Source organism: Atractosteus spatula, chromosome 27 (genome assembly GCF_055471065.1).
Source record: "Atractosteus spatula isolate fAtrSpa1 chromosome 27, fAtrSpa1.hap1, whole genome shotgun sequence".
In the NCBI taxonomy this organism is placed as follows: domain Eukaryota; kingdom Metazoa; phylum Chordata; class Actinopteri; order Semionotiformes; family Lepisosteidae; genus Atractosteus; species Atractosteus spatula.
Window position 1 is genome coordinate 8,774,284 of NC_142732.1, and position 22,692 is coordinate 8,796,975.

At 43.9% G+C, this 22,692-nt stretch overlaps 2 protein-coding genes and 1 non-coding gene across 5 annotated transcripts; 1 reads left to right on the forward strand and 2 right to left on the reverse strand.

The window, feature by feature from the left end:
* Positions 1-20: 20 nt before the first annotated feature.
* trnag-gcc (transfer RNA glycine (anticodon GCC)) lies at positions 21-91 on the reverse strand. The gene has a single exon. It is a non-coding gene; the product is annotated as a tRNA-Gly (tRNA).
* A 238-nt stretch (positions 92-329) lies between these two features.
* Positions 330-13,618, forward strand: asl (argininosuccinate lyase). 3 transcript variants are annotated; one of them, XM_088906787.1, is made up of 18 exons: positions 330-420; positions 932-1,152; positions 1,456-1,494; positions 1,817-2,011; positions 3,457-3,540; positions 5,058-5,114; positions 5,616-5,713; positions 6,273-6,350; positions 8,060-8,137; positions 8,670-8,722; positions 9,598-9,660; positions 10,036-10,150; positions 10,367-10,451; positions 10,589-10,648; positions 10,888-10,971; positions 11,767-11,847; positions 12,487-12,593; positions 13,188-13,618. In XM_088906787.1, exons 3-18 carry the CDS (start codon positions 1,480-1,482, stop codon positions 13,330-13,332), a joined length of 1,398 nt encoding a protein of 465 aa, XP_088762913.1. In that variant the 5' UTR covers positions 330-420; positions 932-1,152; positions 1,456-1,479; the 3' UTR covers positions 13,333-13,618. The 3 variants fall into 3 exon arrangements, with proteins under 3 accessions (XP_088762913.1, XP_088762912.1, XP_088762914.1); XM_088906786.1 differs by having other exon boundaries at positions 342-460; XM_088906788.1 differs by lacking the exon at positions 330-420 and having other exon boundaries at positions 977-1,113.
* A 1,269-nt stretch (positions 13,619-14,887) lies between these two features.
* On the reverse strand, positions 14,888-22,647 carry ca4c (carbonic anhydrase IV c). The gene is made up of 7 exons (XM_088907220.1): positions 22,593-22,647; positions 19,057-19,203; positions 18,048-18,193; positions 17,422-17,514; positions 16,175-16,241; positions 15,521-15,684; positions 14,888-15,073 (listed from the first exon to the last, which is right to left on the reverse strand). The coding sequence occupies exons 1-7, from the start codon at positions 22,645-22,647 to the stop codon at positions 14,888-14,890; spliced, it is 858 nt and encodes a 285-aa protein (XP_088763346.1).
* Between the last annotated feature and the right edge of the window lie 45 nt (positions 22,648-22,692).

A 22,692-nucleotide genomic window follows, 5' to 3' on the forward strand; every position in this document is an offset into this window, starting at 1 on the left:
TAAAAAGTAAAAATCTATGTTGCATTGGCCGGGAATCGAACCCGGGCCTCCCGCGTGGCAGGCGAGAATTCTACCACTGAACCACCAATGCTCACATATCTTAGTTCGCTCAAACTACCCTCTAATAGTGCACAATCCACTCAATACCCTTCAGGTTTGAAGTTTTGTATTTATTTGGCTTTATTCCTAGCACTGCTCCGTCTGTAACTAATGCAAACCACAGCGACTCTCCTCACACGCACTGAAACCGGTCTCCTCTGTATTGCAGCGGCAGCGCTGCGCCGGGGCGGCTGCAGTACCGCTTGTGTCCACAGCCCCCGGGGTGTCGCTGCAGCCCTAAAACCCATTCTCCCGAACCGCACCGGCCGTTTCCGTCTACCCGCAAGAAAGCTGGAAAATCAGATTTATTTCCCGTTACAGGTATCATTTGTGTCCAGATGAACCAGAAAGGATTCAAGGGGTCGGTAATGTATATATGCCTATACAATAATGGCAGGCAAACAGAGTGACTTGTTTTTACAGTCCGTACTTCGCTTACGAAATTGAATTATCGCCACCCCGCATATTCCTATCGCACTGTATCACCGCTGTCTTGGCCAGCTGGACCCACCAAACAGCAATGAACAGATTTTTTGTATCAACAATAAATATGCAGATCTCGAGATTCTGTTAAGCTCAGAAACAACAGGCGGTTTTTTTTTTGTTTGGGTTTTAATAAATAACTAGTCGTTAGTTCAGGTTTATTCGTTTATTTTTTTTATTATGCTATAGTTGTGATGTGAAGCATGGTGGACTCTCGGTCCAGGCCGGTTTTAGGGTCACCCCAACCGGTAAGACGAGACCTGAACTGACAAGCCACTTCCTGCAGCAAAGGAGCTGTAATTTCCAAAAAATAGATCACTTCCTTATATTTTTTTTTCCTCCTTTGCAGATCTTTTTCACAGTCCGTGGGCAGGGCATCTTCGGCGACTGGCACGGTGATTGGTCGTCGGCTCTGTTAATGAATATTAGTGTAAAAAGTAGTCGAAGAGCCGTGTGCGTCTATTCGCCCTCGACCTGGGAGTCAACCTGCGAGGCGGAGACGGAAAACTCCCCCCATAACCATCTCAAAAGGCACGGAGTTTTATTTTTAAGAACCACGCAACGAAACAGGTACTTAAGAAACGCGAATGCTCAGTTTACTCGGGATTTAGGAGCTGTAAAAGCTGGTGGTGTTTATTTTAGGTTATTTTTGTTATCTGTACAGTATTAAGTTACCGACATGTATGCCCATGTTGTCGACATAACCAAGCTGTCCAGCGATTTAGCTAAAGCAAAATGAGATATGTTTCACAATCACGAAACAGAGAAGTTTGCGGTTAATCCTTTGTGTTGCGTGACTTCAATGTGAAATCTAAAGCGAACCCTGTCTGCTTTTATTGTTTCTAATGTGATTGGATTTGTTTCGCCTTACAGACACCGGCACTGAAGAGATGCACTATGTCATCTTCCGAGGTACGTAAGGCTGCCTCTAATTCAGAATATTAGTATCTTAATAGGGTGAATAATGGGACATTGGGGCGGAACTGTCAAAGCTATGTTTTTAAAGTCAAATAATCATGTCTTGCTTAATAGTGTTTGAGAAGCTGGTTACTTGATTAAGCATTTATTTAATTACTGACTAGAAATACAAGGTTGCCAAGAGTTCACTGTGATTTTTACAGAAACGTATATGAACATGAGATATTGCAGTGATATTAAAATGCATTCTGTGACTCCGCTGATAAGCTAACGGTATTGTGCGTCCACTTTTCCAAATCTCTCCCCTCCCCAACAGGGAAGCAAGCTGTGGGGTGGGAGGTTTGTGGGCGACACGGACCCCATCATGGAGAAATTCAATGCCTCCATTGACTATGACAAGCGAATGTGGGCAGCCGATATACAGGGCAGCAAGGCTTACGTGAAGGCGCTGGAGAAGTCCGGGCTGGTCACTCGAGGAGAGACGGAGCAGATTCTGCAGGGCCTGGACAAGGTGAGCTCCTGTTCATCGGAATGACCGCGCCCTGGAACGCCAGGGGGGGAAAGATATTTCCAGAACATTGCACTCTTTCACAGCATTGTTACAAACTCCAGAGGAAGCCAACACCGGGTGCTGGGTGATTTCTGGCTTTTTTTAATTAAATTTTGAGATGCAAATAAAAGAACAGTAAATATTTTGCGTTATGGGCTTTCTGCAGTACAGTCAGCACCAGCTGAGCAGCAGCCCGTAGATCACAACTCTCAAACCCAGTTCTTAGAGGACGTGGTGTCTTCTGGTATTTGCTCCAACCCAAGCAGTCAATTAAACAATTACCCTAATTATTTCCTTAATTAGCTATATGGCATTTTTCTTACGGTCTTTTACAGTTGATTATACATGACATTCGTTAACTGAAGGTACAGTTACTATAAAATCACTTTGGAGCCTGATTAGAAGTATTATAATTATACAGCTAATTAAAGACGGCTAATTAGACCTGCTGTGGACCTATTAGGCTTTCTAGGAATCGAGTTTGATTCACCCACTATAGAAGTTAACGCATCTTCATAGTCCTGTCCACACAGAGATCCTTATTTTAGGCAAAAGGGCAGATTTCTAATATTTAGGTTTAAAACCCCCGCAAACCTGGAAAACTAAAATGTGTGTAGCATGTATCTTAATATTGTTCAGCTAATGAAAAATAAGAATTTGTATGTTACTATGCAAAGGCCTTTGTAGACACTGCTGAGTACATGTACAGTAAGTAGTGCTGTTTAATCCGTGGGTTAATTGATATGGGCACAAGACTTTAACATCAGTGTAACATAATGTTACACTGTCATCCTCTCACCTGTACTGCTTTCCCCTTTCATTTCAGGCCTGACTGTCTCATTCATGCAAATGTCCAGAGGGTACTAGAATTGCACCACCACATAGAAATCATAGCTGCATTTTTTGCAAACTCAGAACAAAAGGCATTCATTCAGCATTGTCCAGGTGTCAAACACTGTGTCTAAAAAAAACCCTTTCCATATCCATTTGTAACCTTTCAAAACATTTCATACGGAACACCCATGCCATAAAAAAATCAAGAATAAATATAAAAGGCTCAGCTGTCCTTCAGTTCATTCCTGCCATTGTCCACCTTACAAACATGAGCTGTGTGCCGGAACCCAGGAAGTGTGTTGTGTGCGAGTGTGCAATGAATATACCCAAAGAGGTGGATGCACCTATCAGGTTGCCATTCAGAATTTGATAAAATAATATTATCCAGTTGGTCTAATAAGAATTCTGATGAATTCTGCTGCCTAATCTTCATTGGTCAATTGAGGTTCTGCTTTTCTGAAGAACAATCTGAAAAGATTAGCCCACTTTAAAGATTAGCCACCCATTTTTTTTGTGGTTATTCTGATTCTGGAATCTGAGTTTCCCGATCTGCCTGGTTTGTCCATTCACAGCTTTCGGAAGAGTGGTCCAAAGGCGTTTTCGAGATCAAAGCTGGGGATGAGGACATCCACACAGCCAACGAAAGAAGACTGAAGGTGAGGTACCCGACCGCTCAGCTGTAAAGCACGCCTCAGTACAGGTTTACCACCCAGGTGACTCACTGTGTAGAGAACAGGTTCCACATGCAGTATCTCGGCCAAGGCCATAGTACGAGCTCGTGGCCAATAGGATTGATAATTGCTAGTATATTCAGTCTGGGAATGGAGGTTTCTCTGCAAGGTGGCCGTGCTCACTCTCCAGGATGATCTAGGAGCCCTAGAATCGAGCCACTACTCCTACAGCTGTCAGACATGTCCATCAAGCAAATAGTGCAGAAGACCAGCTGTCACGACCACCAGCCAGCAGAGATCAACGCGTAAGCGAGCTAATCAGCACCAGCAGCGGGTTACTATTAACAAGCGCCGCCGCACGAGTTAACACACCTGCAATCGCTCTGCCGTGCGGCACGCCGGGTTACTTACACCATTCTAACCTACTTGCCGGTGCTCGGTATTGAGTTCACTTCTTGTTGCTCTGCCTAGCGTTTCTTACCCTTTTGCCTTCCTGGAATTCTGTCTACACCTTTTGCCTCCGGACTTCGGATCTCGTCTCGCCCCTTGGATTGTTTGCTATCTGTGCCTATTTCGGATTTGACCCTGCAGCTCTCATTTCGACCACGATTCTGTCTCACATTTTGGATTGTTCGCCACCAGTGCCTTTACCGGATCTCGACCTACCTTACGCCTACGGACTACGACTCGGCTCCTGGTTTTGCCCTGTTCGCTTACTTACCTCCCAACGACTCCTGCATCTGTATCGGATCCTTTTCACCTCTACAGAGCAGCGGTACACCAGGATGACCCCTGACTGTCATGACCATTCCCTGCACTGTGAATTAGAGCCCCTTCCACTAGGGCATCGATTTAGACCACACAGATTTCAGTGAATACAACTGGAATCCTTTATCCCCACAGCTAAGAACCTGCTTAATTTGAACAATCGATTGTATAGTTTACTTTGTGTTTTTTTTTTTTCATCCTGCATGTTTCTTATTTGATAATGATTTTATGTTGTGTCAAGTATCTTCTGTATTGTATTGTGTCTTTTACCTGCCTGCAAAGTCCCCTCAGAGCCAATAAAGTCAGTCAGTAAGTACACACCTAAGGAAGTAGGGGCACACTCCTTCCAGCTGGTCTGGGGATACCCCACAGAGATGGGGGGTGCCTGCTCAGCCTTTCTCAGCATGCCGCTAACTAGAACAGGCAACTTTCCCAAAATGGATGCAGGGATAGAAATGAGAGCAGCACCTGGTCTCTTCTGTTACAAGGAGTAACCTTTATGTTATTTATAGGTAATAAATCTCATGCAATGTGTCACATTGTTTGCACTGAACATTGAGGGGAGCAATTAACCTATCCCCAAACATGGTTAATATCTGTAAGACATGCCTTTGCGTTATTAATGAATAGCACAAGCATGGAGATTTTGATTTAATGTGGTCCTAACATAAGCGTACAACAGCTGTAGGATTGTGTAAGTGTTGCAGGAATGATGGCTCTCCTCTGTTTCTAAGGAGCTGATTGGAGAGGCAGCTGGCAAGATACACACCGGCCGCAGCAGGAATGACCAGGTATGGAACAGAGAGGGGAAACTCAAGTGCCTGGAAAAATCCCACATGAACACCAGGGTGAAAAGCAGACACCTCACAAGAAGAGCCACACCACCCTGGTGCCCTGCAGTGACAGCACCGCCCAGCTTGGCCCCCATTGTGACCTCCCCCCAGGCATCTGTGGCCCAGAAAAAAACAAACATTTATTATGATCCATGACTGTTTTAAAAATTGGGATCAACAGCTGCCATGTGCTGTATTTGAGGAGCATGGAGCAGCAACTTGACAATGATCTGGTCAAGGTAGCAGTTGTTCTGCAAGGCGATGGGGAATATTGCTTTAATTGTTTTGTGTTTTAACACTAAATTAGGAAATTCTGCAACTGGGATGGGTTATGGGACAGCTCCATAATTCATCCGCAATGCAGGCACCCAGCCTTTGGGGAAAAAAAACAAAACAGCAGAGTGTCTGGCCTCTGGTGCCTCTTGTACGCCTAATGTGCTGTTCTGCTTGGCCGAGCAGGTGGTGACGGACATGAGGCTGTGGATGCGTGAGGCCATCTCAACACTGAGCGGCGATGTAGTGCAGCTGATCAGCACCATGGTGGAGCGGGCTGCTGCGTGAGTCTTAACCGGCGGCATTGTCATCAGCAGCAGCATATCAGTGAACCTCACAGTGCTGGGATGCAGAGCACTGAATATGTAACCAAATACTCTCCATCATGTATGCGCGCTCTTGTCAAACACATTTAAGGGAGGCATTGAATAGTATATGAAATGTCACAGTAGCTTCCCATTGTATCTGTATAATCTGCTTCTTGTGCTTGGCAGGAATCAAAGATAACTGCTTGAACGGGGTTTGGTTGATAGTTGCTAATTGAGCTGAGACTTTCATCCATAATGCTTCTTGAAAGATGCCCGGGTATCAGCTTCCACAGTATGGGTAGCCTGTTCCAGACTTTTAAATGTGCTTCCCCTGAGTTTCCTTCCCTGCCATCTGATTTGGTTTCGCTGTGGAGTCAGTGGTGGCCAGGAGCCTGGTGCTGTGCTTTGTGGCTTGTTGTGTGCCGGCTGAGTGCGTGCCCAGTGCTGCAGTTCATTGTGTCCTGTCACGAGAGCGCTCCCTGCTGGTCCAGGCGGAAGTGTGTAACGTGCTCCCCCACTTCACCCCCTCTGCCAGGGAGATGGATGTCCTGTTCCCAGGATACACTCACATGCAGAGAGCCCAGCCGATCAGATGGAGCCATTGGATTCTCAGGTTGGCCTCGTCTTGTCTTGATTGCAATAAGTGGTGATACTGTCCTATAGCTAGCAGTAGAAACAGTAATAGTAGTGCGGGGACTGTATCCCATACAACAAAATACCAATAAAGAGCATATGGCACAGTTCTCCTCCCTCAGTCTCTTACTATTTACTTTCCCACTGATCTCGTCCACATTTTATTTAGAAATTGATAGAACTCAAATATGAGTATACAAAAAAATACTTTACAAATCACAATCCTATAGCAGCAATGATGGCAACAGTTTTTTTTATTATACGAGATCCAAGGTGTGGTGTTTCATGGGGACTAATTAACCTCTGAGATGAGAGTGGAAAAACTGGTCTTTTCTAACAATTCTGATATTAACGTCTTGCATAATAGTTTCTTACTGAAGTGGCGAGAAGCCCATGAAGCAATGGCAAAGATGCAGACAGATAAATACGTACGTGAAAGAGAAGGTTGTTCTTCCCTTACAGGGAATCAGGCACAATAAGCTGTTCTCTGATTTTGTTGGAATTCCTAGAAAATGAGGGCTATAATGGGAGAGGAGAAACTGCAATGTCAAATTTGCTGTAAAAAAGTTGTAAACTATACGAAATGTGGTGGGAAGGATTTTAGGTGGCTTTACCTTGTGTGTAGTTTTGTTTTCTAAATGTGCTGAAAGCTGGTTTACAGAATTGTAGGATTGATTCCTGATCGATTCCTTTCATTGAATTGGAAACAAATAACAGTTTTTTTTGCAAACACTGGAAAGGAAGAACCATTATTCGGAAACCTCTCTTTAACTTCTGAATCTGTTACTATGACGTTCATGCTGCTGTATTCTGCTGGAAAGCAGTACTTACACCTGAACTAATTTCTAACTTGTAACAAGTTGGGGAAAATAAATCTCTCTCAATGATTCATTATAAGTTGTGCCTTCCAGCTCTGATTAGCCTAAGCCTCATCCAGTGTCATATCTTTGTGTTTGTAATTGTAGTACAGGTGACACGTAACACATTCTTGTGCTGGGAATGGGCCCAGCATGTTCCAGCAAAACTGAGAGTAAAATGTTGAGCCAGTTCACAGCAGGCTCTCAAAATAACTTCTGTGAAAAAAGAGAATGAGCTGGTGTTTCTTTTTAAAGGCAGCCTCATGCTGTTACAGACACAGTTGCATCATAGCTGAATCTACTGTGTTGGTTAAACCGGTATTTCTCAAGCATTTCCTTGTTCCTGCCTACACCTCTGTCACGCGTCAGTTAACTCACTATGGAGCTGACAGGCTGAAGTGGCTCAGAGTAGGTTCTGGATTAGTGGCCCTGGTATGCATTTATGTTAACAGTACCAAGCAAATGCAACCAGCACCTTAAAAAACAGAGACAGAGTTAATGTATAATTAGAAGTATGAGACTCAGGAGTCTGTGAGATAAATGATGACAGAACTGTTGCATAATCCGTGAAATGTTCATTTTTGTTAGTTGGCAGATACTCTTAATGTGCTTTTAATATATACTGTATGTTGCACCCAAATCCTAATAATGCAGCAAGCGTAATAGTTTCCCAAGGGGGTTTTTAAATGGTGCACTGGCTCAGACCTGTTGAGAAGAGTTAGACTGTCAGGCTGAGCTGCCGATTGAGTATTTAAAGAGATTTCGAAAACTTGTTCTAAGTGAGCAGGAAGTCTGTGCGTTGCTGTTAACGAGACTGTCTGTCTCTCCCCAGCCACACGACAGCGCTGTGGAGAGATGCTGAGAAGCTGGAAGAAATTCGGAGACATGCTAATGTCCTACCACTGGGAAGGTGCCCCCCTCTCTCTCTTTCCTCAGTATTTTTAAGACAATAAAATACGTAATTTCTGTTCTTTTACAGACCTGTTTTAAATTTAATAGCACCAACAATCTTTTATTGTCATACCTACAACATTTGGGGTGGTCAGAGGTGTCTTCATGTATCAGCTCAGAGCGACGGCCCTTGTACACACACCGGGGCGATGAGGAAGATCAAACTGAGGCATCTGTCCACCCACACGTAGGGCCCTCCGTCTCCTGACACCTTAGAAGCACAGCCATGCGTCACTCAAGCCAGCTTTCACTCCATCTCCCCGCATTCCCTGTGCTCAGACAGTGTCAGGGTGACGGCTTTTCTAGAGGTATAAACAAAGTTCCAGGGCTGTGACATTACCACTCCTCCCACACACAGTGGAGACAGTGACTTTCCAGAGTGCAGCATGTCTGTGGTACACTCCCCATCGCGCTGGTCAGGCTCTCCCACGGAGAGTTTCATGGACACCAAGGACACTGAAATCGGTCTCCTGGGGATTTTATTTTTGCAGTGGTGCCATTGCGGGGAACCCATTCCACATTGACCGGGAGCTGCTTCGCACAGGTGATTCATCATCGTCCTGCAAAATTCCATACGTTTTCCCACAAGTTCCTTTTATTTTCATGAAAGTAAGAAAATCCACCAGCCCATTGCATTGCTGACAATGAGGCTGCGATACATGTTGACAAACTGGCTGTGAGGCCAAACTTCCTGGCCCCACAACACTGACATAAAATTAGTAACGGAGGAACTGTGTGTGACCAGGCTTTATCTTTTTAAATTTTCTGTTACTTTAGAGAATGGATAAAACCATTTTAAATACAAATGACATTACACAACCCTCCTTTTACAACTCAAATGTGCAAATAAACACCATACAGTAGAATTTAGTCCGTTCTTATCTGTTTTGTTAATATTTAACATTTATTTTACTAACTTCAAACCAAACTATGTACATTCAAAATTAGAAAGATGCATATGTTTATGTTATGATTATGAAGGGGGAGAAGAAGTTTCAGGTATTCTGTATTTTGACAAGTTCAGACTTTAAAGGTTTAATTTAATTAACCCATCTAGAATATTTAACAAATGTGTTAATCTGTAATTTACTGTAAATGAAAATGTTAATTTTTCCATTCTATATATTTAATTTATTAACTCAGTCCAATCATTCATTGTTGGTTAATGTGGAGAAGCCACTTTCTTTACATGCAGATATAAGATATGAAGATACTGTATATATATCAGTACCTGTCAAGTGAAAATCCATCTTGCTAAGATATAAGACCTCAAACGTAAAGGGTAAATTCCTGTTGAATATATTCTCAAGGGCCCCATGTAATTCCATCCAGAAAAGCCTTATTGTGAGCAGGTTTTAAAGTCACTTTCTCCCTGTAGTCTTACCCCTGTGAAAGTGAGCTGTTTAATCTCTATTGCAGAACTTCAGTTTGATTCCATCAGTATAAACAGCATGGACGCCACCGGCCAGCGTGACTTTGTGGGTATGTGGGTCTCCTTTTCGGCTGCTGATGTTTAACACAGCTTTCGGCAACTAACTCGTCAACACTGTACTTCTTTAAAATTCCAGCAGTATCCACCCCTTCCTTGTTTCACACCAATTTTCAAGCTGGAGAAGAGCCAGTGGTGGAGAGCAGGTGTAATAGAACATGAAACCTATACGAAGTCAAGGGCCAGTAGTTCTTACAGCATAGTGCTGCCCTTTGGATCGCACAGAGCAGCCAAGAACTGAGAGATGAGGATCTATGATCAAGGCACTGATTCTGTGCAAGAGGATGCTAGGAATTGCAGGGGAGTGCCTACATGTGCTGACTTGGGCTAACGTCCTATTCCACTTCCTCGTGCGCCTTGCATTGCAGCGGAATTCCTGTTCTGGGCCTCCCTGTGTGTGACACACCTGAGCAAGCTGGCTGAGGATCTCATCATTTACAGCACCAAGGAGTTCTCCTTCGTCACGCTCTCCGATGCCTACAGGTGAGCCTGGCGTCCTGGAAAAGAACACAAGGTGGATCCCCAAAATTGGATTGAGGAAAAGCTGGGGCGTGGTTTAAAAATGAAAAGTCATTGAAATTGGAAGTTAAAATGAATCTGTAGCACAATAACAGAGATGGTAAAAGCCGTTAGTGTTTTGTAACAGTATTGTATGCAGTGTGTTCAAGTACATGTGTCTATGATGATGTCTCCGGGTAGTACTGGCAGCAGCCTCATGCCCCAGAAGAAGAACCCTGACAGTCTGGAGTTAATCCGCAGCAAAGCCGGGCGTATTTTCGGCCGGGTGAGTTGGCGTCGACTGAGACCTTTTACTGTTCAGGGCTGTGAGGGGTGTTTACATATTCATCAGATTTTTTTAACATTTTTTTAAATATTTTGCACCAGTTTTGTTAACATTGCATTTTTTTTCCCACGCTCAAGTGTGCAGGATTCCTGATGACCATGAAGGGGCTCCCAAGCACGTACAACAAAGACCTGCAGGTAACCTTTGTGCTGCTAAAGCCAGGGCAGTGCTCGACTCGGGCGATCTCTGTATGAGCTCTGTTCAGAATGGGCTACTGAGGACAGTCTGATTTTAAAAGATCTCAGTTTACCATACTATCTATCGAGTACTTTTTGAGAATTCTCATCTGGCGTTACTTGTGAGTAACCTCAGAATAGAATGATATTTACCATGTCCACTAGTGTGGCCTAGTGACTGCGACCCTCTCTTCTTACAGGAAGACAAAGAGGCCATGTTCGAGTGCTATGACACTATGCATGCAGTGCTCCAGGTGACCACTGGTGTGATGTCCACTCTGAAGGTGAGGATGGTTATTATTGTGTACCGCTTGGGCTCAACAACAGTCAACACAATTATTTCAGTTACTCAGCAGTTCAAGCAAAAACTTGCTTCAGTCAAGCTACACAGTAATTTTACTTTCCTTAATCTTATATAAGGGGAGTGGAAATGACATTCTAAGTGTGCTTTATTTCAATACTAGAAGTCCACTTAGTCTGTTTCTAAAACTAGTAATCTTTTTGTCTATTGGGTTTGTACTGGCAGTGAGGCCTGACTAAGAAGGCATATTCGCTATAAAGATAGTCTCTATAGCAGTACTGGGCATCACTGGAGAGGAGCCCATGGTGTAGATCTGTTTTTTCAGGTTTTTTAGACAGAAGAGGAGTAGTTCAGTCCTCAAGGGCAAAGGGAATGTCATCAGGACTTTTGTTCTTTCAACTAGTCCTTAAATGTCTACAGTTACAGTTTTTTTTAAACCTTACAAGGACATTAACAGGGCCAGATCTGAGCAACAGCACTCTTTTACTAGATTAATGAAATAACTTTATGGAACAATAATATGTCAGCTGTTGAATATTTAAAGCTCTAATTCTTGTAGATCACAATACACATTAAACTTTTAAAGTGTTTACTCACCCCAATAAAATGATGATTTGCTCCTGTGAGCTTCTGAGAATAAAACCCAAACCAGGGAGGGTCTAATATTTGTGTTTCTGTCACTGATTGTTTCTTCCGGGACTCTTGGAGGTTTGGAGATTTAAAAGGTTATTTAGCTGTAGCTGATCTTGTGAGCTTTGCACTCCTCTTCCCTGAACAGATCAACCGCAGCGCAATGGAGGCAGCACTGAGCCCAGACATGCTGGCTACTGACCTGGCTTACTATCTCGTCAGGAAAGGAGTGAGTTATTCGACACAAAGCGCTCATTGGGAGAGCCTAGAGCAGAGTGGGAGAGCGTAGACAGAGTTTTCTGAGAGCAGTGAACTTCCACTGAAGTGTTCTGGTGTCCCTGCTACAAGGCTAGAAGACTTTTAATGACAGTTGTGGAAAAGCAGTTCTCTGACTACCTTAGAGAGTGACCCTGTGTAGTACAGTTGTCAGTTTCTAAACTGGCCTTGTGTAGTATATTGTTGTGTTTTACCCAGCAACTAGCTGTTTAATAAAGTGATACACTGCAAGTGTACATGAGCTTGGTACTGCACATTTACATAAATATTTATGCAATAACAATTTCTTTATTCGTCTAAAACGTGCATGCTAGTGACAACCTGCATCCTGAATAAGGGACCAAATAAAAGAAAAACTTAAGCCCCCAGGCAATTGTGATGCTTTCCCAAGCTCAGTGAGTGTCTCAGTAGACTTTGGAGTCTGTTGAGCAGTTGCATGTGAAAGCGGAGCCAGCCAGCGGCTGTGATGTAGCTCAAGGTGGATTGAAAAAGCAGGGTGTGTGGGTGTCGTTCGGATCGCTGCCGGACCCTGGGACAGAACGAGCGCTCCGGCTCCCCTGCCGGAGACTGACCGCCTTTGTCTCCGCGGCAGATGCCCTTCCGAGAGGCCCACAGCTGCTCGGGAAAAGCCGTGTTTCTTGCTGAGAGCAGGAACATTCCACTGAACCAGCTGACAGCAGAGGACCTGCAGACTGTGAGGTCAGTACGCCTCCTGCTCAGCCTGAGCACACAGCACTGGCAGGCCTGGTTACACTGACAGTTCATACATGTTTCATACATACTGGTGCATGTACTATTTCTGAAAATCTCCCAAAGTAAGAATGTATTTGCTGCACACATTCAGCTATTCATAGGAGCTGCCCTTACCTATAGCAGTGCTGTAAGATACCTCATTTCAGGAAAGCTTCATCAGTCCCTACCTCTGCGTGGCTGCTTCAGATTTTTGTAATTAGTGGATTATAAATCCTTTACATAAAGCTTATCAATTAAAGTTTCTACAATGGAGTCATCTAGAAGGGACTGTATTATATTTTCTACAAGGGGATCGAAATGTCCAGTTACTGTGGCAACCAGGCTGTTTCCTGTTGTCTTGCTGTTGTGTGGTACAATACAAAAGTACACAACAGTGGCCGCCTTTCTTCTCAGAGGTGGCTGGTTGCACATCTGTAACTTTGCCGGAGGATAGTTTGATCGTGCTTTAATAAAGCACGAGCCTATTCCGAGACAGGAAGCCCACGCAGTCGTCCCAGTCCCCAGTGCGTGACTTACAGCTGTCTCTTGCTGCTCTCGCAGTCCCTTATTCAGCAGCGACGTGTCCGCGGTGTGGGACTACACCAGCAGTGTGGAGCAGTACAGCGCCCCCGGTGGCACGGCCAGGAACAGCGTGACCGCACAGATCGAGCACTTCAGAGCGTGGCTCAAGACACGCCGAGCATGATGGGAGCGCCCTCAGCCCCAGCGTCCCTGCCAGGTGCGTTCAAGAGCACCCTCCTCACCTGGCAGAAGGAGTCCATGGGAGCAGCTTCCTGTGCAATAGTTTTATTGCTGAAGGGAGGAAACCTTTTTACTTCGCCTGGAATTGTGCGTTGTAGTGAGCAAACATGGTGTTAACTGCATCTTCAAGGGATCTCTACGTTTTTAAAAAAATCTGTGAATTTGGTGAATCAGCTGTGGTTAATACACTGTGTTTGACTGGTTCTTCCTTATTAAACACGTTGACCACATCGTTTGGCTGGACAGTCCTATATCTTCATTCTCTCAACCTGCGAAGGCAAGTCTGAGCCTCCGGTCAGCCGTTGATGATGGATTAGACAGTTTCCATCTTTGACCACATGGAGGCAGCAAAGTTCATCTCTCAGTGTTCGGCTGGATACTCTGAATTTGGCAGTGATGGTGGCTAGTGTTGAGGTTTGACATTCAATAACGGAAAAAGTCATTTTTAAGCGTGAATGGTACTAATCTAATTGTCAAGGCTGCTGTGCAAAATATCCGTTCTTGTTCATAAAAAATCAGTCATGGAATCAGTTTCTTACATTATCTCCACAGCTATTGAAATCAGGGGCTTGTATTAATGTTCAGATCTGTAGCAGGGAGAACTCCACCCCCTTCCCCCCAAAGAATGTATGCAGTACATCATAGATTTGAACTATAATAAATATTTTATATACATAATAATACAGCCCGGAAAGTAATCACCATGCCTTAGGTTTTGAAACTTGAATGCAAATGCTTCAGTTGTAAAACTGCATTGTTTATTAATGATTTACTATTTTGCAGTCTCTAAACATGACTGTTGCTATCCTATTGTACACGATATAGAGCTGGTACAGTGGCATCGTACTCCATTGCCTTGTTAAAGACCTAGCAATTACAAACTTATTTGATTTCTTTGCATTTATTGATAAATTATTGACATCCCCATAGAATAGGGTATAGATCCCTAAATTGAAAATGTGCTTAACAGGAACAGAGACTCTGCAGAATACAGCTGTGTATTCAGTGGCAGTTTGTTCAGTCAACAGTGCCTGATACTGAGTTTTACAGGCAGGATGCTTATGCACAGGCTTGTGAAGTGCTTACCATGCCCTCGGGTGTGCCAGTGAACACTGAAATCTCCAGCAGGGTCAACCACTCACATTTTATTCCAGGGAATTTTTCCAAGGAAAACACGGAATTCCAAGGAGGCGCACAACCAACATAAATAGGGGGGAAAAACACTATGTTGTAATATCAGGTGTAGGGCAGACTCCTCCATTCCAGGAGAGTGGAAATTTCAGTCCCAGTTAATTCCTTTTTAACTTTAGGGATATTTGGCAGTGGAATCAGTTAAGCCATGAAGTTATTCCGGTGCTGGCAGGGTCTAGGATGGGCAGGGAGGAAAACTACAAGGCTGCTTGACTGGGTTTTTAAACCAGCACTGCTTTCACAAAGAGTGCCTTTCCCAAATCAGGGCTTCCCAAATCCCAGCCTACTGGGTAGCAGGGGAGACACTCCTACAGGAAGAGCCGGAGGCAAGGCAACGTCCAGACCACGGAGAGGGAGAGAGCCGCCAGGCTGAAGCTCAGGAGGCCGGCGCTCGACCGGAGAACCACGCGGCCATTCAGAGGCTGGGTGGGGCGGAATGTCATCTTCATCGGCTTCTCGGTCCGAAACAGCAGCTTCTGGGAAAATGCCGTGAGCTGGGGGGGGGGGGGAGACCGGGACACAGGGTCACTGTTCCTTGGTGTTTCCAGTTAAAAAGCCAAGGGTGGATGAGCAGTAACTCTCGGAACTCTCAGGCGGCGGCGACTGCACTTTGAGAAGGCTGTGCAAGTACTTTTTTGGGCATTTCAAATTATTCCAAAAATGGAATAATAATTGCTCCAAACAGGGATAATTAGATAAGTATGAAGGGCCCTGTATATCATGCCAGCGCTGATGAGCCCTAGCTAATGAGGGCTAAACAGTTGTTCATGGCAGCTAACCTGAACATCGTGTACAGTATGAAAAAGAAGAATTAGGTCTGTGTAGAGGGTTCTGCCTCTAAGCATTGCAAAACAGAGCTATTTAATGCCCATTCCCATGCTCCACAGCGACATCATGCTCTTTGAATGTCCCTTGTTAAATGCTTAGATAGAAAGTCGTACCTGCTCCCTGCTGATCCGAATGGGTGTCTCAAACACAGCCCAGACCACAGCTTCATCACAGTCTGGCACAGTCACCGATCCAGAATAGTAGTAATACTTGTGCAGGTCCTGGGGTTTGGGAAGAATGCTGACGAGCTGCAGGGCTGTGATGATCGTCTTGTCACCTGAATTGGGATTCCAAGCAAATGCTTAGGCTTAGCCTGGGATTTAAAAACGTGGGAGTGAGAGGAGAGCACTGCCTCAGCTTCACAAAACTACAGGTTAAAACAATTGGAACCTAGTTAGTAGTATGTCTGTAGCCACCTCTCCCCAAAACAGCCTTTCAGACTAATCCTAAAGACTTACTTTTTGATTCTGGGATATTTTGTTGTGCAAAAACCCTGACTTCCTATAAATTTATGCATCTGCAAGAGTAATACAGATTATAATGCTGGGTACATGTATCTCACTATAAGGTGCGATTAAAGATTTCTTTCTAGAAATTATTATTGAAAATTAAGCTTTGATTGAGAAGGAACTGTTAAAGGTTACTGTGAAATGGTGATACTTCTTTGTATTGTGACCATTTTATATACAGTACCTTAGTTAAAGGCCACTTACATAAACTTGCATACAGTATGCTAAATAAATACACAGAGTCTAATAATTGATTACCTGCATGCTTGACTTCATCTAGGGCATCAATCAAGACCTTGTAATAAGGATTGTCCTGTGATGATTCCTGCAGTGATAAAAGTGTTTCAGATATGCATATAACCGAACTTTCAGGTCAGACTGAGGTTATGCTTAGAGGCTCCCAAACAAAGTTGTCAATTTTAGCATCGTTACCGATGGCACTGGAATGAAATCCTTGAGCACAGTCTGAGACCTTGATGTTATTTACGGCCCTGTGTTGTTGACTGAGAGTCGTGTTAGAGATGTGTGGTATCTTTTTTACCCTCATTGTCCTGTTCAGGGTGTCTGAAGCTGGAAAATTGAGACACACCCTTATTTTACTATGCTTAGACTATGGTAAGACCTTAATAAGGTATATAGTACGGTATTAAACAAACCCCAGTTTGTCCAGAATTTTGTGGCTTGCATGCACACTAATACTGCTTAATCTTTGCACGTCACTCCCCTGCTGCGTAAACTGCACAATCCTGCTGGATTTTAAGGTCCCTGTTGATATTTACGGCTCTGAACAGTGCAGCCCCAGGTTACCTTAATTGCATACTGTGTCATTACAGTCCAACATGCACTCCTGAGCTGTGCTGACTCAGGTCCTCTCGTTATACAAATCCAGACTCAAAACCCTCTTCTTCAGAAAAGCCTTTACTGAACTGGTTCCATTCTTCACCCCTCTGCTTTTCTCAGTACCACCATCCACGGTCTCCTCTGCATATTGTAATTGTGTTTTATCTTGTGTATTCTTTTTATTTATTGTTGTTGTCATTCTGTAAAGTGCTTTGAAAAGCCACCTTTAAAGGTGCTATATAAAATAAAGTTTATTATTATTATATTATTATACTAAAGCCTGGGCTCCAGGCAATGGGTGATGCTGCCTCTCTTCTGCAGCACCAGGACTGTGGAATTTGTTAACTTAAACCACAGGAGAGTCACTCCGTGACTGTGGATATTTTAAAAATATATTTTTTTACCATCGCTTTTAAGGTGTACATTTCTTTGCCTTTGCATTTAAGGCACTGTCCTGTGTGATCCCATTTTTATATTTACTGCTGTATAATTTGTACAGCATCTCAAAGTTTTCACTTATAAGCAACTCATTCTGAACACTTTGCCTTAAGGGCTCCTTGATTTTCTGATCATTCAAACACAGCAGTGTCATATTATGAGTTTATATGCAAGTGTGAAAAAGAAGTTTATGATCTTCATTAATATTATTTTCGGAATCGGATTACCTCAAAGAAGAATGCAAGCACTGCAATGCCAGCGGAGTCCTTTGCTGCGTCTGCTATTGTTTTGTATTTCCTGTGAATGTGCACGATATGGAGCTGTCCGAGGGGGAGAGAGAGAGAGGAGAGGTTAGTATTCAAGTGCATTAATGCACTGTTCAAGCTAATGAGATCTGCACAGAAAAATGGAACTGCCTTTTATCCATCCAGCCTCCACTGTCTGAAAGCAGATTATTCCTGTGGGTCATGGCAGCCAGATGTCACGGCGCGCACACACACACACACACACACACACACACACAGGGACAATTTTGAGACACCTATTAACCTAATCAATATGTTTTTGGACAGTGGGAGGAAATTGAAGCCCCATGGAGAACACAACAGCCCCACACAGAAGCTGCCCCAGCCTGAAATCAAGATCCATGGACACAAGCGCTACAAACGACCTGTGCCAATGTCCACACCACGTTGCCACCCATAATATGCTTTGTCGTGTTTACTGATTGTTTTGTATTGAGCTACTGTATAATGGATGTTCATGCTGAGGCCTTTGCTCCTGGTGTGATAGGGTTGTTCGATTTGACTGGGCTCGGTGTGATTCTCCCAGTTCACCCGTCGAAGGCTCGTACCTCCATGGGGAACTGCTCCCCGTTGACGGTGTGCTCTGACCCCGGTCCGGCCTCCCAGCCCCAGTGCAGGTGAAAGTTGACGGCTTTGTACCAGTCTGACATGTGCCCTCCCTGAGTCCTCACTGACGAGGAGAGAGCAAAGTGCACTTGGGAGGAGAGGAGAGAGTCAGCGCTGTGTGTGTAACCCACAACCCTGAGACACTATAGAAAGAGTCCGATTGCGCTTTGCTAAGAAATGGAGCACTTAAGGACTGAACAGGGGGTTTGTAAACAGGTATACCTGTAATATACAATAGGAAAGTCCACATTATGTTTCGTATTTTGGTAACCAGAAATTGAACAGACTTTTCTAAGTGAGATTTTACTAGTGCATTAACATAACGGCTGTAGTCTTACATCTGCATTAACATAACAGTATTAGAAGTAATGCATTATTAATTACATATCCTAAAAAATGTCTGCTTTTCTTGTAGCTTCCCCACAGATTAGAAGATGGGAATGGTATGTGGCCATAAACTTCATAAACTCCAAGGTATCAGCTCTACACTCAGTTTCTCAGCTCATATTTACAGAACAGCTTAATGTTTCTCTGTTTTTCCCCTTGGAGTGGACAGTCCAGAGTCAGACCAGCCTTCTGGTTTGCTGTGACCGTTGTGCAGGTTAAAGTAGCTTTGACCCAGGTCGGTGATGTTATGCGCAATCTCTTCAAACTCAAGTAGGGAGCCGCGTCAGCATGTGTAGGCTGCAAAGGAACAAGTACAGGTTTATTCCCTGCTGAAAAGAAAAGAAACACAACCTTCCGGCTGTAGAGTCTTCTTCGTCTCTTTTCAGCATGGAATAAACCTTTACTAGCTCCTCTTCAAGCTCATCTTTTGTCCTGAAATGGGATTTTTTTTTCAGTCTCCATCCATTAAAAAAATGAAGAGGGGATCCTCTGGGAAAAACACAACATGTTTTTATTTTAAGTTTAATTCCTCAACGCTGATGGAAAAAAGTCTCGTCAACTCACCCGAGTGACCTAGATTCTCAGCCGTCACACTGTGGGTCTGATCGTACCCTTCAAAGGTGAAGGGCTCCAGGCTGCTGTCGTACTGAGCTTTCCTGGTAACAATGTTAATCGGCGACTGTCTCCTTCCCCCGCAGTACGGATGTTGATCTGCCCAGTGAGCAGGCTCTAGGACAAGACAGCTTCACGTCACACAGAAGTGCGATGATATGAGACAAGATTTCTCAGATGCACAGATCTCTCCAAACCTCTGCTTTTCTTAAAAAAAATGAAATACTGCAAGCCCTCAGATATATGAATATCATTGGTGTCTCTGCACTGCTGGGTTTTGGCTCGCACCTTCAGCATGGCTGCCTATAAAGAATTAGCATGAAATAAAGGCTGGAAGTCTGGGCATGGCGTGATGGAATGCACTTTTCAACAGCAGGGCTGCACTATTAACAACAGGCCTGAGGTTTCCTTTGGACAGACTACATCCTTAATTATTAATTAGAATCGAATTAGTGAGGGCAGCATAATGCAGTGGGTAAGCCTTTGGACTCCGAGCCCCTGCTGCAGACACTGCTGCTGTACCTTGAGTGAGGTGCTGTACCCCAGTTGCTCCAGTGCACCCAGCTGTATGAGTGGGGGACCTGCAGTGCTGGGAGGGATCCCCGAGATGGACTGGTGTCTCATTCAGGGGGGAAGGGGGTCACATGCTCTCTAGTCCAGTAACTCTACAGAGGCCAGGATGAGCTCTGGCCACTGTAGCCTAGATATAGTTGTTATATCTATATAGTTATAGAAATAGGTAATTGCTTACCTATACATACTGAAGTACATACTGTATATCGATACATTTCTTCTTCCGTCTGTAGTCCACTTATTTCTGCATGATTTCTGACCCAATGAGGATTTGATCTTCTTTTGATAGATAGAGTAATAAATTTACTCTGGAATGGGCAGTTTAGGAGTATAAGGACCAAAAAAAGAAAAAATAAACAACTACAGCATACGTGGGCTCTCGGCCTACAGTTGCAAAAAAAGAAATATATTGCAAATTAGTTTACCTTCACACGTTTCATTACAGGAGAACTGGGACTGGTAGCACCAATCACCTGGAAGAAGTGATCAGTGATATTTTAGCTCATCGGCAGGGGCATCACAAGAACACTGCGACACAACAGCACCGCAAAGCCAGAGAGACGCCTTCAAAGGGTTAAGCACTGATCAGTTTAAAAATGTTTACAAAATGCTGTTCCTGTGATTATTCAGTTAAAATTTAACATCCCGGCCTAATATTCTTTCACCGTAAGCAGCTTTTCCATTTGGGTTCTTCTCAAGACACCCTGTGTGAACAATATTTTTCGAGAGATCAGCCCACAGGCTCCAAAGTCAGGGGCGCCATGTGGTCTTTCTGAAACACCAGCGGGAAGAAGGAGAAAAGGTCACAGGGCGAAGGTCCCTCTGATGAAAGCCAAGAAGAAAACACTAAATGTTTACCTGGGAACCAGGAAATTGGAAAATGACAAACCTGCAAAGTCATTCTGATTTATAGAAATCAGAATTCCTGAGAATCACTGTCGATAACACTAGCCTCTCTCTCTCTGTGTGTCACCTCACAGTCTTCAGGCAAAAGGGTTTGTTTTAGAGCTCGGTGCTGTTCTAACAGTCTCCTTCTCTGCAATAACGATCTGTGTTCCCCACATGCACTAGATATGGTCTGTAAAGAAAATCGAAAGCCTGGAAAGGGCACCTTAACACTGAATCTTTTTCCTCCTGTAGCTTTTCAGCGATAATCAGTAACAAAGTAATCATTGTTATTTTAGCATTAATGAGAAGGAACATGTTTCAGCTAAGTTAAACATGGACCCAGGCGTACCAGTGGACCTGACATTGGGATACTGTTGGCTTTAAAGCAACAGAAGCTTTGCTGCTTAGAGAAAATATGAATTGGGGAATGTTCAAAAGTGCAGAGCAGAGCAGAGCTCCACTACTCCATGATCTTCTCTGCCCCCTTTGCCACTGATCCATTTTGTTGTGCACTCCACAGATTCCCCTGAACTGATGGGATATTCGTGACTTTCCAGGCCTGGAGTTAGTTTATGAAGGCACTCTTGTAGCCTGATGTCACCAGAACTCAGAAGGTAAGCAAGGCCGTGCCTCATCAGTACTGGGAGGGGAGGCCTGTAAGGAATCTAGGTTGATGCTGTCAGTGATGTTGCTGGGCTAGAGGATGGTGCTCTTCCCCTGGGGATCTGTGCTACAGGTTGTGCCATCTTATGGATAAGATGTGGAACTGAGGTCCTGACTAATTACTTCTTAAAATCCCAGGGATGTTAACCCTGATGTCCTGGCAAAATTCCACTCTGAACTTGTATGACCTGTCCTTTTTATTCCTCTTCTTATAATTGGTGAAGCAGCTGCTCATTTTTCAACCTGATCTGCTGTATCCTACACTGTGACACCCTGGTGAGCTCCATACTTCACTGGTGGGTGATGTACCTTTCCCCCCCAAAGAGCTTCGGGACCCCAAAATCACATGGAACCCATAACAAACAGCACGGAAAGTTTTCAAAGTCAAGCCGGAACAAAAGGGCATCACCCAGAGGCTCTGCTCAGAGATGCAGGTGTCTAGAGTAGACTTCAACAGCGCCCATGGGATGGAAACAAGCTGTTGGCTAGAGAAAAAAACTTTAAAGTACTATTGCAAATATTCATACAGAACTAGCTTTTTCTTTTTTGTTTCTAGACATTTGTGGCTCAAACACAACAGTTACCCAGACTGCCCAGCATGTTGTCAAAGAGTTGTGCTCCTCTCTGCAACTTTTTCCCCCCATAAACTTCTTCACCTAACTAAAAAGAACAGTTGTTTTAAGAGCATAGATTTGACTTAAAAGGGCCTTTAGTTCATTTAAGAGTGTGACACAAATAATTAATAGGTCATTTTTGAAACATATTACAGAGGACAACCTGCGTACAACTTAAGGAGTGGATTTTAGAAGCAATCCGCTGGCCAGATTTTACACATCCTATTAACATGTACAAGCTAAACAGTTTTAACCACTTCTACATCAACCCTGCGCATTTATGTAAATAGAGACATCACGAGTGCATACCTTCACACACCATAAAGCCTCTCACACTAATGGTAAAATAAACACTACATCCCCATCTGTGGGTATATCTTGGAATACAGTCATTCTTCTAAATCACGAACTATTATTTAACTTTTGCATTCATTCATGTGTGAATCCAAACTCTTAGCCCCTTTCCACATGTAGCAATAAATATGTCTGAACAATTGCTTTTAAGAATCTACAGTCAATCAATAACAGATCTATAAATATTGAATATACAGCATACGCACATCAATGTATACATTCAAATAATTTACCACATGCAAAATTGTAAGTCACACATATTGTTAAAGTAACTTGCAGTCAAAGAATCAGATATCGGTCTATCTATTGAGGTTAGTAAAGAGGTTAGGATTGGACATTGAACGTGGTTTTCTGCAGGACAGCTTCCTGTGAGTAGTGAATGAGCACTGCTCTTACCTGTGGCACCTGGAGCAGAGCAGAGCAGAGTGAGCAGGGAGAGCGCAGCTCTCATCTTGGCGGCGCTGTGGCTGAGATCAGGACTGAGGGACCGCTCCTC

Bases quoted from the DNA above. Each gene is read 5' to 3' on its own strand.
- asl (XM_088906787.1), top strand. The intron at 6,351-8,059 runs GTTGGCCTCGTC...GTCTCTCCCCAG, and splicing joins TGGAGCCATTGGATTCTCAG to CCACACGACAGCGCTGTGGA. The intron at 10,649-10,887 runs GTAACCTTTGTG...CTCTTCTTACAG, and splicing joins CGTACAACAAAGACCTGCAG to GAAGACAAAGAGGCCATGTT.
- ca4c (XM_088907220.1), bottom strand. From the start codon at position 22,647: ATGAGAGCTGCGCTCTCCCTGCTCACTCTGCTCTGCTCTGCTCCAGGT. The intron at 16,242-17,421 runs GTAATCCGATTC...TTATCACTGCAG, and splicing joins TGCTTGCATTCTTCTTTGAG to GAATCATCACAGGACAATCC. The intron at 15,685-16,174 runs GTAATCAATTAT...ATCCCAATTCAG, and splicing joins AGATGAAGTCAAGCATGCAG to GTGACAAGACGATCATCACA.